The sequence below is a fragment of the Macaca mulatta genome, chromosome 7 (assembly GCF_049350105.2).
Source record: "Macaca mulatta isolate MMU2019108-1 chromosome 7, T2T-MMU8v2.0, whole genome shotgun sequence".
In the NCBI taxonomy this organism is placed as follows: domain Eukaryota; kingdom Metazoa; phylum Chordata; class Mammalia; order Primates; family Cercopithecidae; genus Macaca; species Macaca mulatta.
Window position 1 is genome coordinate 91268220 of NC_133412.1, and position 15723 is coordinate 91283942.

At 46.1% G+C, this 15723-nt stretch overlaps 1 protein-coding gene across 2 annotated transcripts in view; it reads left to right on the top strand.

Moving 5' to 3' along the window:
* ALDH1A3 (aldehyde dehydrogenase 1 family member A3) overlaps positions 1–15601 on the top strand; it is a 34658-nt gene extending 19057 nt beyond the window's left edge. Inside the window, 5 exon segments of one of the 2 annotated variants that reach the window (NM_001266556.1) lie at positions 1708–1892; positions 6537–6701; positions 8127–8284; positions 9390–9464; positions 15125–15601. In NM_001266556.1, coding sequence (NP_001253485.1) covers positions 1708–1892; positions 6537–6701; positions 8127–8284; positions 9390–9464; positions 15125–15197 — 656 coding nt within the window. In that variant the 3' untranslated portion in view covers positions 15198–15601. 2 annotated transcript variants of the gene reach the window in all.
* Positions 15602–15723: the final 122 nt, after the last annotated feature.

Genomic DNA, 15723 nt, shown 5'->3' on the forward strand with positions numbered 1-15723 from the left:
ATTCATTCGCCCTGCTGACAGCGTCAGCTATCAAAAGGTGTGACTTCCCAAGTGCCTTAAAACACCTTTACCTTAAAGAATAACCTCCCCCACCTGTCCACTGGTGCCAGAAATTCCTGTCATGGAGAACAAAGCCTTTCATTTCACACTCAGATAAGGTTGGAATTGCAAATATCTCTAAGAAAAATGACCCTGGCACAATTTCTTACTAAGGCGTAGATAACTGATATCAGTTCCTTTCTGGCAGCTGGCTTTCACAATGGGAGAAAGGACAGGAGGAGGAAACAGGCTCTCAGGAAGGAAAGGGGAGCTGGGTATGAAGACGGACTGCCCATTTCTTGCTTGGGTTAGTGTTCCAGCAGTTAGTGTGGAAGCACCCGTTAGTGCTATGAAAAGCAAGTGGTTTTTGGAGCCACATGGAGTGTTTCTGGCACTGTGACTCACATTTGGAGTCCCAAACAGCCAAGACTCCTGTTTTGCATTCCTGTGCCACCATATCTGGATACTCCACCTACACTGAAATTCATCTTCTTCCTCTCGGGAGGAAAACTGCAGCTAAAGCACAGGAGTAATTGTGTTTGGGGCTTGATTTTACTTACAAGGGTCATAAAAACATGCCGTGTAGCCACCTCCTACTCCTCATCAGGGCAGTGCCAGTCCACAAATTACATCCTGACATAACCAGCATCCCAGGCAAGACATCAAGGGTAACAAGCCACCATTCCCCTGCCCCTTCGCCTCACCCCTAGCTCCATCAGGAGCAGGAAATGAGTCTGTTATTTTGGAGGAGGGTCCGTTCCAAGTTGGGACCTGGCCCAGCCAGCTGCAGGGGTCGAGAGTGCAGAGAGGTACCCCCAAACCTTATGGTGCGGTCCTGCTGCCACTGAAACTTGCACAAATGACTCAGCTAGATAGGAGCAGCCTCCTTCTCAAAGCCAAGGGCAAAGTCCCTTGGAGCAGCCCTGATGGAATTGGAATGGATCACCTTCCAATGCCCAGAGCCACTGCCAGCCTCTATGCAAAAGAAAGCTGCATTTCTTAAGCAAGCAGTAGTGCAGGGGGTTGGTGGTGATGAAACCAGCCAAGGGTTGAACACTAGAAACCCCTCTGTAGATGTAAATGACATCCCAATACCATTCTTATCCACTAAGCGTGTCCCCCAAGATCTTATTCTCTAAACGCCCTCTAGCTGGGTTTGAATAACTGGTTTTTAGCTCAATGTCAGCTCTACAACTTAGAGTCAGACCTTTCAAGTCACGCACATAATGTTACCTTACTTAATAAGACCCTTCTTTTACTCAAGGTGGAAAATTTTGGCTTCTTTAGAAGTTTCGCCAGTGGGCCTACATCAATAATTACCAAAGTTTATTCTATAAAACATTAGTCCTCTAGAAAAAGGGGAGGGGAGGGTTACATAGGCAAGTGAAATGAGGAATGCTATGATTCTCTGGACTTATTAGCATATTAAAGGTACTGAGAAGTCCTGCAGTCAGGGAATTGATTTAACCCCAAACTTGGTGGACCCCAAAATCCTTTCTCCCTTCCTCTCTGGGAAAGTCTGCAAACAAAATTAATTTCTGAAATGCAGCCATCCTGGGGCCTGTTTTCTTGTGTAGGCAATTAGAATTGCAGCTGTCGCCAGTCCTGCTTTAACGACTTAATCGCTTCCTCTCACTCCGCCCGCCTCCCTCGCCCCGCCCCCTCCAGTGGACTTGGCAGTGGAGTGTGCCCATCAGGGAGTGTTCTTCAACCAAGGCCAGTGTTGCACAGCAGCCTCCAGGGTGTTCGTGGAGGAGCAGGTCTACTCTGAGTTTGTCAGGCGGAGCGTGGAGTATGCCAGGAAACGGCCCGTGGGAGACCCCTTCGACGTCAAAACAGAACAGGGGCCTCAGGTAATCCCCCTGGTGTGTCTAAACCCATGGTGCTTGTCTAGGGGCTGAAGCAGGCAGTCCCATGGCCACGGCCTACAGGATCCCTCTCCATGGAAGGAACACTGACATGCCCTACCCAGGAGGCTTTCTTCTCTTTAGAAACTGATCAGCAACACAATCCCATCAGGTCCCAGGTCAGGTCCTGGGGACTCATGGAAGGGGGCAGGACACACTGAGGCATGGGAGGAGGGCACTGTTCCCAGGGCAGAAGGCCATCTGCCTGCACCCTCCACTCTCCAGGATGGTCTCCCTACAGAAAAGGGGCTGTAGGCTGGCTGAAGGCAGCAGAGTGCAGGCAGGGTGTGACCTGGTGTCTCAGTCGCAGCCCAACGCCCTCAAGCCCACGTGGGTTACAGGACAAGGTGAACCATCAGAAACCAAACAATACCAGATGGAGAGAGCCTGGGGCATGAGAATGTATCTCCAGGCAGTAGGAGCATGTATCTGGAGGCCGAGTTTGGGAAGCCAAGGACAGGATGAAAATGATCATAACCACGAGATTTAATATCCTCTTTAAAAGGGCACATCCTGTATCACTTTCTTACTAATTATGAAGTGAAGCAGATGGATAAATATTTAAAAGAGGGCAGCCTGACCATCCCATGCATTATTGAAATGGAGCTCAGCAGCCACTCACTTTGCTTTTAGCCAAAGTCCTGCCCCAGCCACGAAATTTCAAGTCACATGTCTGTGACTTCTCCACTTGTGTCTATCCCGGGAGGCTGCCACTTCCCCCACTGTGACAGCGTTGCATGTTTACAGGGGAGGCTGCTGTGGATCTGAGCTCAGATATGGCCCTGGGCTTTATGAAAGTCACAAAAATCCTTCCATGCCTCAGTTTCCTCATCTGGAGAATGGGGAGTAATCAGTGAATATTATGAGAATTTCATGGCACCTAGGAAGTATTCAATTGTGGACAGGTTTTATTTTTAAAGAGGAGGAAGCTTTAAATGACAGGTTCTGCAGTCTAGGTGGCAGTGAGTGTCTGTGCATGACATCAGGCTGTCCTGTGGGGATGCCCTGGCTGGGGAAGAAGGGAGGGCCTCGTGGAGGAGGGGTGGGTTTCTGGTCATTAGTGCCCACCCTCCACTGGCCCCAGCCCACACACTCCGATGCCACGTGACCCTGGCAGAAAGCACTTCTTCCTGTGGCTAACATTCCTTCTCCTCAGTCATTGCCTGCCCAGCCTCTGCCCCAAACCCAGCAGTCAGTGACACAGGTTGTCTAATGGCCTCAGTTGGATTTCAGATCTGAACGCAAACATGACCACAAGTCATTATGGAATCCGCTGTGATTTTTAAAGCTAATCCAGAATCAGTGGGAAATGTGTGAACTGATCCCCATACGGAAGAAACTTTTTTACCCCATCGTTATTTGTAAGTCTCTTTCCGTGGCTCTTTTCGTGGCTTATGCCTGATGTCTCAGTCTTGACTTTTGAGGCCAGATACACCAATTTCTTCCAAGAGAACAGATGGAGGCAGAATGGGTGCTGATTTCATCAGTGCATTTATGCCACCGCTCAAAGTCCTTTTGAAAGCTCACTAAAGCCGTCTAACCTCAGCATATTATTTTAGCATGCTGTTAGCATTTTTTTTTTCTTCCAAAGTGCTTTTTCATCTACGGTAATAAGATTTTACTCTGAGAGGACTTACAGCTGTCTAAATAGTCCTGTCTGCCTCATGCCTGTAAAACAGCTAGCTGACCTAGATCCGGGTCCACCGCCGGGCTAGCGCTCACAGGAATGCTCCAAAATCATTCAGGTTTATTTGGCAACTGAGCAACGAGGCATATAAACATTATGCAGGCCACCTGGCCAGGCAGGATCCGGCAGTGTCCTCCCGGCAGAGAGCTGAGCACAGCCTTGAGCCAGTCCTGTGGGGGCCATATTTCCCTGTTTCTGGTGTTGTGCCCTGCCGCGTCATCTCACTTCCTGGCAGGTCTCTCTTCCTGTACTGTAAGGCACCAGCTGACATTTCATGGAGGATTATTAGATTTAAACAATGTGTTCCTACAGACTCTCCAGGGAGTGTTGAGTTTGGATGTGTAGGGTTTCCACAGGGACCCAGCACTGCCTGCAGGACAAACAGGGTCTTCCAGATGGCATATGCCCAGCAGCCAGGGAGGACCTGCAGTTGGGTGAAGCCCCTGTGGCCCTTTTGGCTCCTCAGGGAGAACAGCAGCTCAGCAACATCTGGAACTGTTAACCTGAGACTTGGTTCACCCAGAGAGAAGTTGAGAGAACCTTGAGCTCTTCTGGGATCTGTTGCAAAGCTGTTTTTGTTACATTTATTTTGTTACTTGTTTTTGTTACTTTTTTTGAGTGGAGTACACATAAGTGGGTCAAATCCCAAAACGCCTAAAAACATCTACAGTGAAAGGGTTCCCGCCCCTCCCGCCCCCATCTTTGTACACCTGGTTCTTAACCCTTCCTCCCATGGGTATCCCCAGTTCTTAGCTCCTCATGTCTCTCTCTAGAATGTTTTCATGTGTATACAAGCAGATATGAATGCAAGTCCTGATTGCCTTTGTTATTTTTACACGAAAGTTACCATGATAGTATATTATCTTGCACTATGTTTATTGTTCCCTAAAAAAAAACTTGAAGAGCTCTTTATACCAGTCCATGGGAACCTGCCTGATTCTTTTTCACGTGTGTACAGAATTCTGCTGGATGAAGCCACCAGAATTTCATTAACGTCTTCTGATTAGCATGTGGGTATGTGCAGTCACACACAAGGCCTCAGAGTATGTAATTTCACACACACACAAGGAGATCCCTGGGACAGCTTCCTCAAACTGGGTTACTAAGTGGGAACACATTTGTAATTTCCTTAAGTGTTGCTGAATTACCTTCCATAGAGGCTGACCCAATGTGTATTCCTATCAATATTCTAGAAGCTTGTCTATTTCTTGACCCTTTCCAACAGAATATGGATTTTTTTCCCATCTGAGAGTTAAAAATGGTATCTTGTTTCATTTTAATATGCATGTACCTCTTACAATAAGCAAGAACATCTATTATATATTTAAAAACCATTTGTATTTCCTTTATTATCAAATGTGCATTTGCTTTGCATATTTTTCTTTCAAAATGTTGGGCATTTTTCTTATCACTTCTAAGACCTCTTTACATACATAGTAGAGAGATTAGCTTTCTATGAATATGACTTGTTAATATTTTTTCCAAGTCAGTTGTTTTGCTCTTTGTTATAATAATTTTGCTGCCCTTCTCGCTTTTTTTTTTTTTTTTTTTTTTTACATACTCAAAATTATACATCTTTTCTTTTTTGGCTTCTGCATTTTGAGTCATTAGAAGGCACTCCAAGTTCGCAGAAGTCTCCCACATATAAAACATTTATGGTTTTGTTTTTCCTGGTTATGTCTTTGATCTATTTGGAGTTTGGCCTGGTATAAGGTGTGAGGTATGGATCTGAGTTAGTATTTTTAAACTGGGTCCATATTTCACGAGATGATTGGTCAAGTGGCATACATGGTTTATGCCCTCTCTCCTGCTCCTCCAGGACAGACTGTCATACAATCGCACCACTGGATTTGCTTGTTTTTCTGTTTATGATTATTGGAATAAAACCAGTTTTCCTATCTAAAAGTCCCAGCTAAAGTAAACCTAGTAAAGCTTTGTCTCTCCTAGCCAAAGAGGAGGGAGACCAGCCACAGATCATGATAAAGGACAGGATTCCCATAGATTTCAGGAAGAAGGCCCAGTGGAGGGGGCAGAAAGAGCGTTTTCCCCCTTGAGCAGTCTCCCAAAAGGGTGTGCTTTTGACAACTGGTCAGTAGCATGTTCACAAGCTGTGTGTCAGGCTGGTGGTATAGGGCAAACTCCAGCCAAGGAGACGTCTAGACAAGATAGCAAAAGGAAGAATCTTTCTCATGAGCTGTTCCCCACTAACCAAGGAGCAGCCCCTCTGCCCCACCTGGAGTTTCATTCTGCTTTGTCCCCAGGGGTGTTGAGTAAGGTGGTTAGCTTTTCTTCTCGCTTCTCTGCATCATAATAGGAGAATTCCAGTAACTATAACCCTGAGTCATGGTGCCAACTGATCAGGGCACAGGGTTGCCAGGTGATACATGGCACCCAGGTAGACATGAATTTCAGATAAACAGTGAATGCACTTTTAGCTTAAGTATATCCCAAATATTGTTTTGGGACATGCTTTATACTAAAAAAAATTATGTGTCATGTTTCTGAAATTCAGATTCACTGGGCATCCTGTATTTTTATTTGCTAAATTTGGCAACCCGAGTAGAATGTAAAGAGTTGGGAGAGGAAAGAATGTGACCATTTCAGACCTGTGTCACTCATGGACTAACTTTGCTGCATGGAAAAGGGAGATAGAAGTGTAAATAAGTCCCAAACCTCCAGAGGACGAGATGAGTCTATCTCCCCATCTCTCCCCTGCTCCAAAGAGTCCAGCTCTGTGCATCAGAGGAATATTTGCCTGCAAGGCACGTTAGTTACATGGATCATGACTTGCCAAGAATGTGCAGAGGAAGGACGGCTGATCATGTTGAAGGCCACTGAAAACATGAGATGGCAGCCACTGCCCAGAAGGAAGCCAGGCTGCGCTTTTTGTTTGTGTTTTGCAGATTGATCAAAAGCAGTTCAACAAAATCTTAGAGCTGATCGAGAGTGGGAAGAAGGAAGGAGCCAAGCTGGAATGTGGGGGCTCAGCCATGGAAGACAAGGGGCTCTTCATCAAACCCACTGTCTTCTCAGAAGTCACAGACAACATGCGGATTGCCAAAGAGGAGGTGCAAGGGGGTTGTGGCAAGACTACGGCCTGCAGGGCCTTTCAAACAGAAGTCCTTCCCTAGGGCCCAGGGATCCCAGAAATCCTTGTGATCTGAGCGTTTTTTTGTTTTTGTTGTTGTTGTTGTTGTTGTTTCTGTGTGGTCTTTCCCCTCTCCTTTGGGGTCCCTAGGGAAGCCGTTTTGTCCCTGCTTCTGGTGAACTCCAAACATGATACAGCAAGTACCTTGTTTGTTCTAGCTAGTTTTCACTCATGGCTCACCCTCTCTGGGGAGCAGCAAGCCCTCTCTGATCTAACACACCGGGTCCCTGAGTCAGTCATGCAACTGCAGGTGGAGAACTGTTGCCACCTGTGGGTTTTGCCAGGGATCAATTCAAGAACCTGTGGATTCAGGGCCCAAAGCCACCTTCAGGGCCCCCCAGACTAAACTTCAAGTGTTCACTCAAGGAACATGTCACAGCTGGAATTCTTATTGACATTTTCCACCACGGATGTCTTGGAAATGAGGGAAATTAAGGAGACTCCCCCACTCCCATAAGAGTGTAAATCTTTGTCTTTCAACCCCGCTTACACTAGATGGGAACTGGTTCCCCCACAGCATTTGTAAGAGGAGAGCTGGATCCCGGGAGGTTAGACCCTGGACATGGTCTTTTGGGGCACATAAAAGGATGAGTCCCTGCCAAGGGATTTCCGGGGCAGGTATTTTAGAGGTGTCTTCCTCGAGATTGTTATGTGCGGTGATGGCATAAAGCTCAGCTCCTTAAACATCCCTGTGACAAGAGTTCCTGGGGAACTCGGAAGGTATTTTGGCAGGCCAGGCACCATCCTGCCAGCTTATAATTACGTCTAATATTGAATCAATTACAAGCTCCCTTCAAAATCACCTTTAAATGTTCAAGCCTTAGTTCTTCCATTTCCTTTTCTCTGCTATATCACAAACTGTGGTGAATATTATGCCATTTCTTTCTCTGGTAATTATTATGGAAATGTTCTAGGGTATCTTCATTGGTTGGAAACACAGCTCCAAGAGGTAGGAGCACAGTCTTACAAAGTGCCTGCAAATATCCTTCAAGACAACTCTCAAAAAAGTTACCTAAAGGTTTTGTCTTCTGTGCATCTATGGGTTACTCCAAGACTCTCTGGCTGGGTTTCTCAGAAACCCTGATGACAACAAGACATCTTAAACACAACATACATTTTTTGTTATTATTTTTTATTTTTGTTTCATTTTAATCCTTCCCTTCAGTCTTCAACGGTAATGCAGCTAAAGAAATGTTTGGACGTTCTTTCTTCTCTAATCATCATTTTTCATGCATGTGTGTGCTCTGGGTATATGAAAAACGTGTAAAGAGAAGGAAATGCTTGCTCACAGCATGCATTTCCATTCAGTCATGCCTCTCATTGCCATTCTTGCAATTAATCATAGATTTTTGGACCAGTGCAACCAATACTGAAGTTCAAAAGTATCGAAGAAGTGATAAAAAGAGCCAATAGCACTGACTATGGACTCACAGCAGCCGTGTTCACAAAAAACCTCGACAAAGCTCTGAAGTTGGCTTCTGCCTTAGAGTCTGGAACGGTCTGGTAAGTTGACTGTGTGTGTATTTCAGCTCTCCTGAGTTGCTTCTTGCTAAGTTCCTTATTTTTCTATTAACTGAGAGTTTCTCATTGTTTACATTGTATATTATGTACCAAGCACTATCTCAGTGCTTCCTTCCATCCTCATGACCACCTGCTGAGGTAGGTGCCATTATGTCTCCATTTCATAGATGAGAAAATTGAGGCACAGAGAGATGAAGTGACTTGCCCAGAGTCACACAGCTAGCAGATGGCCGACAGGGCTCCAGTGCCTGTGCCTGTGACCCCTGTGCTGTACTGCCCCTTCAACTTTGTTTTCCATTCTGATTCTAAGAGCAGTTCATGCCCATCTGCAAAATAGGGATACTAGTCCCTGCCTCATCAGTAATTCTGCAGATGATGTTTTGTGATCCCCGTTTTAAAGATTAATGAATTGAGGCTCAGAGAAGTTGAGCAATAAGCCTGGAATCATATAACCAGGAAGCAGGAGAACTTTAAGGTCAGATCTGTCTCATTTCAAAGCTAATTCTTATTCCTCTACACCCTGATTTTTCTTTCTTTCTTTCTTTTTAATTAGATGGAATCTTGCTCTGTCCCCCAGGCAGGAGTGCAGTGGCACACTCTCAGCTCACTGCAACCTCCACCTCCCAGGTTCAAGCAATTTTCCTGCCTCAGCCTCCTGAGTAGCTGGGACTACAGGCACATGCCACCATGCCCAACTAATTTTTGTATTTTTAGTAGAGATGGGGTTTCACCATGTTGGTCAGGCTGGTCTTGAACTCCTGACCTCAGGTGATCCCTCCATCTCAGCCTCCCAAAGTGCTGGGATTACAGGCATAAGTCTTCATGCCTGATCCTCTCTTCTTTTTTCTCCCTTTATCATTTCATTCCTATCCCAATGAAACACACTCTGTACTTGAGGATTTCCAAATGTTGCTGATGGGAAGAATGAGAAGACAAAAGTTGAGAGCACCCTGTGTTTTCATCATGGAAGCTTTGGCAAAATACTGTTTATTAGTCAATGCCCTGCATTGGGGGCTCAGTGGCTGCAGTGCCAGGAGCCAGGGGGTCTTCTCCAGATGACTCTGAACTTTCTTCCATTATTTTCTAGGATCAACTGCTACAACGCCCTCTACGCACAGGCTCCGTTTGGTGGCTTTAAAATGTCAGGAAATGGCAGAGAACTGTAAGTGTGTCCATCATTCTGAGCCTGCCATGGGCTGAATACAAGATCCACTAGATTTGCAGGCAGTGACTCAGGCTCCAATCTGCTGACCACCCCCCTCCACCGCCATCCTGCTTTGTCTGAGCCAGCTGTGTCACTCTAGGGCTAGTGGGGACCCATCTCTTCCTCTCTCCCACCCACCACCCCCACCCTTCCCACTCACTTCCCCAGCCTGCCCCTCTCCAGGCCTCAGCTTTTGTGTCTGCCCAGCACCCATCATGCTGGGGACGTTCAGTGGATACTTGACAGAAGCTCCCTGATTGGGGACACAGGCAGAACTGAAAAAGTGTACTTTTTACCAGATGTGGGGTGTCATTATTCACACAACTCCCCACTCACAGCAGTGAAGACACGTAAGGCTGACCCAGGTAAGGCTCCTACCTGTTGGGTCCTTTTTTCTGAGCCTAGCAGGGGCCCTTCCCAGCAGGCATATGACAACACCTCCTGCTGGGCTTCTGCAGCCCTCTCAGTACATGCAAGCCCACTGCAAATCCCTCCACATGTGTGTGCAAACCCACTGCAAACCCCTCCACATGTGTTTACAAACCCACTGCAAACCCCTCCACTGCATGTGCAAACCCACTGCAAACCCCTCCACTGCGTGTGCAAACCCACTGCAAACCCCTCCACTGCGTGTGCAAACCCACTGCAAACCCCTCCACTGCGTGTGCAAACCCACTGCAAACCCCTCCACTGCGTGTGCAAACCCACTGCAAACCCCTCCACTGCGTGTGTAAACCCACTGCAAACCCCTCCACTGCGTGTGTAAACCCACTGCAAACCCTTCCACTGCGTGTGTAAACCCACTGCAAACCCCTCCACTGCATGTGCAAACCCACTGCAAACCTCTCTGCTGTGTGTGCAAACTGATCCATACTTCCTTTTTTGTCCTGCCTGCTGGGAAAATGAGTTCCCTAGGTTTAGATTAATGGGTGGAACTTCTTGTGTCTGGCCCAGGCCCAGAGCATCCAGGGAGTGGAGATGTGTGGTTTCCAGCCGGACACTATCTTCTCTCCCCAGCTCAGGATTTTATTAGCCTGTGTGGACAAACATTTTGTAGGATCAGTGTTCCCAAGGAACCATCTGTGACAACATCCCAGGTTCCTGGGACATCTCTAGGGATCCAAACTCTTCCTTTTATTTCACCAGTGTGTCTTATTTATATACAAATGTACTCCCTTGTACTTGTTTGCACTTCTTCCAGTGGGAACAGACTCTAACGCTTCCCCTCACCTTGGGCCTTGGTTGGGGCCTTTTTGTGGCTTTCTTTTGAGATTCTTAAAGATGCTATGAAGGGATGGGCCTGGCTTCCATCCCTGAACAGATGCTCTTGACCAGTCTATGTGGAATTGGGGTCCTGTCCCCCTCCCACCTCAGTCCTGCTTTGTAGTCCATCCCTGACTCTCGGCAAATACCCCAAGGCGTCTGCACATGTGAGTGAAGCCTGCCCATTAGCCTCCCCCTTATCCCTATGGCTGGCTTCCTCTTCAGGGGACATCAGTAATTCTTGGCCATGAAACCCCTTTGCAGAAATTGCATTTCCTCCCTCTAGTGGCCTATTTGTATTTGAGTTCTGTGAGCCCCTGCTTCATCACTTCTTACACCTGCCCCTCCAGGGACAGGCAGCCGGGGCTGGGGTCACCAGTGTCCCCTCTTGGGCCCTCCAACAGCAACAGTACTGGCAACAGCTGGGATTTGCTGAGCACAGACTCTGCTGCAGGCTCTGTTGAGCTCTCTGTGCCTGTTCATACCGTCCTCACACCCATCCATGAGATGGGTCCAGCTGCTTTCAGAAGAGAAAATGGCACAGGAAGCTGGTAAGTGACAGTCAGAAATGAATGCTGGCAGCTTAGTCCTTGGACCCACCACAGTGCAGGACCTTGCTCAACAGGGGTCACCCTTGTCCACCACCTGTTTGTGAGGCCACCCAGGGCTTGCGTGGTCATTTATCCCCTTTCATCTGCTGCCTTCAACCAGCTGGGTCATTAGGGCTGGGGAACCTAGACCCCACACAGTCCTCCTCCCAGAGGCCAGACAGAGCCTCACCCCACAGCAAGAACTCCAGTCCCCAAAGCAAATGTCCCTGGGTATAGAAGCTGCAGGGCCCCCAATCCCTGGTGTGTACGGCTTTGCACTGGTGATTCGCCCTCATTGCAGCCTCCCCTCTTGCCACCCTGACAGTGCTTTTGGCTCCTTAACACCCCCTCGCCTGGCACAGAGCAGGGCTCGGGGAGGACTCACTGAACACAGCCCATGTATCCTCCTGCCAGTTAGCCACCATCGGGACTTTTTTGAATGTCTGTTTTTTAGACCCTTGGCCTATATTTTCTCAAGGCTTTTGATAAAATATTTAAAAATAATTCACAAGGAGCCTAGAAACTGCCTGGAAAACCAATTTCTGTTTTCAGTTGTCTCTAATTAATGTCTTCATGTTGCAAGAAGTTCCCCTTTTTTAATGCTGGAGTGTCGTGCGGGGGATTCCATGGTTTTCCCCGTCCCCGGCCACCTGGACTGGGCTGGCTTCTGGCCGCCCACCCACGGGTCCCTCCGGGAGCTGTTTCTGTGCGGGTCTCAGGATGGAGCCTGAAATTCCTCTTCCTCCTGGGCGCCTTTCTTCTTAATAAAAATGATACAGTAACCAAAAAATCTACACAATAGAGATATGGAAAGTCAAGGCTTCCCTCCCTGACCTTCAATCCAATTTGTTAGAGGTAAACGTTGTTCCATCATTCATTTGCTCATTCTTTCTTTTATTCGCTTGGCAAATATTTCTTGAGTATCTTTGATTCACCAGGCAGGATGCTAGGCTCTGAGCATATTGCAGTGAACAGCACAGCCACCAGTCCCTGTGCTTCCTGACATTCTGGTGAGGTTTAATAGGAGTAAGGCTGGGCTCACCGATAGCTTTGAACTCCAAAGTGGATGAGACTGGCTGAGAATCCATGTAGGAGATGTTCCACTGGGTTGAATAAGAGCAGCAAGAATTTGAACCAGGACAGCAACTTCAGAAATAGAAAAAATGAGAGGAGCTATGTATTTATTCTTAAAGGAATGCTTTAATACTAATGCATGTGTCAGTTATGTGTTAATTCAATCTGATTTTATCACTTTGTTTTCTTTTCTTTACTAACTTGAGAAATCATTATTGGCTTTGAATTTTTACAATGCGACATTGTATTCTCACTTTTTAAAGTGTATTGTGCATTTTATTTGCATACAATGGATTTATATATGTGTGTTCTTTTCTGTTTTCAAATGAAATGGGAGCAAGCTACATTTTGTTATTGAGACTGGGTTTTGGATATCCTTCCATTCTTTTTATTGATGATCTCCTATGAGGAACTTTTGTGTATTTTCAAGGGGTTTTGCTATTACAAACCATGCTAATGTACTTCCTTGTGTATACATCTTTATGCACTTGTGGGAGATTGTTTTCAGAATAAATTCCTAAAATTGAGTAATCTGCCACATGAAAAATGGGCTTACCACTGTTTTGGTTACATTTCTTTAATCATGATGGTGTTGAGCACCATTTTCACACTTATTGGTAATTCGTATTTCTTTTTCTGCAAACTATTCCTGTCCTTTGTTGATTTTTCCATTTGGTTATTTGTGTTTTTCTTGTTGGTTTGCAAGAGCTCTTTGTATATTAAGGAAAATCACACTCTGATCTTCACACAGTGTTGTAAATTTTTTTTTCTAGTTTGTCATTTGGGAGTTTTGATGGAGTCTCTAAAGAGCTCTACAAAAGTAGAATTTAGCGTTCTGTTTATGGCTTTTGTATTTTGTGTTATATTTAGAAAAGATTATAAAATAATTCACTTATTTTCATGGGTTCTGCAACTATTTGTTTTAGAAAATGACCTAAAAATCTCAATGGCACCTAACATTCATTTTCTGCCTAACACATAGTAGGTGCTCTATGTGATTATCTGTAATTGTTATGATTACAAGGAGGTGATGGTATTCCCATTTGATAGTTGATGAAGTTGAGGCTCAGGGAAGGCAAAGAACTTACCTAAGCAACATAGTTCTAAGCCAGTGGTTCTCCAACTTGAGTATGCATCAGAATCACTTGGAGAACTTGTTAAAATACAGATGTCTGGGCCCCATCACAGAGTTTCTGATTCAGTACGTTTATTAGTTTTTTATTGCTCCTACAAGAAATTACCATAACATCAGTAGCTTAAATAACATAAATCTATTATCTTATAGTTCTGTAGGATAAAAAACTGACACAGGTCTCCCTGAGCTAAAATCAAGGGCTGCATTCCTTTTTGGAGGTTCTCAGGAAAGAATCTGCTTCCTTGCCTTTTCCATCCCCTAGAGGCTGCTCACATTCCTAGGCTGGTGGCCCCATCCTCCATCTTCAAAGCCAGCACTGCTGCATCTCTGAACCTGTTTCTATAATCTCATTTTGCTCTGCCTCTTCTTCTGCCAGTTTTAGGGACCCTTGTGATTACACTGGGTCTATGCCTGGATGATCCAGGATAGTCTCCCTCTTTTAAAGTCAATTGATTAGTAACTTGAATTCCATCTGCAACATTAATTCTTTACCACGTGGCCTAACGTATTCACAGGCTTGGGGGATCCGATTGTGGATACCTTTGGGGAAATCCTTATTCTGCCTACCATAGTAGAGCTGGGGGAGGCCTGAGAATCTGCATTTCTAGCAAGTTCAGAGATGAGGCTGATGCTGCTGGTCTGGGGACCACACTTTGAGAACCATTGGTCTAAGGGAGGAGATGGGATTCTGTCACAAGTCATTTCAACTCCAGAGACTCCAGTGACCACCTCTAGCTTCATCTCTTCCTAAACAAGCACACATTTTTCTTCACCTGACAGCAGATCAAGCATTTAGAGGGATTTAAATCTCTCCAAAGCTGCCTCTCGGGTCTTGGAAGGGAAGCTACCCTGAAGACAGACCATGGTGCCAGGGAAGGATCACCTGAGCCCTGCAACATTTAAAGAAAGGAACTACATCAAGGATGTGAACCTAAAGGCTGTGGACTCCCCGTGTCCAGTCTGTGCTAATGTCTGCTTCCCTCATGCCCCCTAGGCTGGCCTCACTGTCTGACAACTGGTCCCCAGCTGTGCACTCTGAGGCCAACTTCAGGCCCTTAGTGTTCTTCCCTCTGGTCCTCTGGCCACATCCCCAGCCAATGGCTTTGGGCCTCTGCCTCTTCTGTCTCCTCTTCAAGCAGCTCCCAATTGCCATCTAAAAGTTATAAACCCAGTGTAATTTCTGCTTTTCCCTTGTTCACACTCACCCCTCCGTCCACCAGGCCCTCTCTTTTTGCTCTCTATTGCCATCCCAGGGAATTCACCTCTTTATTTTTTTTTAAATCCCCTTTATTCTCCAAAGGTAAACCATTAGTCCTGGCTATTTCAAAAGCATCACACACAAGAAAACCTTGATATTTACATTTAAGTCACATATGCAGCTATTGGCACTTACTAGTGGTGTTATAGTCCTGGCTATTATTCCATGAAGTCGTCACATTTTGACCTTTTGCATAAGCCTCCAATGGCCTGATGGAATGATGAAGCATCAGAACAGTTTCTACACAAAGGCTAAGGAACGTGCCCATTTTGAATTTTCCTCTTTTCTGTGATCACAGAGGTGAATATGCTTTGGCCGAATACACAGAAGTGAAAACTGTCACCATCAAACTTGGCGACAAGAATCCCTGAAGGAAAGGCGGGGCTCCTTCTTCAAACATCGGACAGGGGAATGTGGCAGATGAAACGTGCTGGAGAGAAAAATGACATGTCTGACCTTCCCCGTACACATTCTTCTGGAGGCTTTACATCTACTGGAGTTGAATGATTGCTGTTTTCCTCTCACTCTCCTGTTAATTCACCAAACTGGGGATGCCCATATGTTGTCTGTGAAATCGCAGTCCTGCCTCGGGAGGGAGCTGTTGGCCATTTCTGTTTTTCACTTTAGTCCAGATCCCAGAGACAGTGAGATACTCAGGGCGTTGTTAACAGGGAGTGATATTTGAAGTATCCAGCCATTGCTTAAAACGCTTTGCCGAATCTGACTCCAATAAGAATGTGGGAAAACCCCCCTGCGTGTTCTGCAAGCAGGGCTCTTGCACCTGTGGTCTCCTCAGGGTGGACCTGCTCGTAGAGCAAGCCACACCTCTTTCCGAGGTAAAGGTGGGACCAATCCATGGGAAAGGACTCACAGTACGTTTTGGTTTTTTTTGTTTGT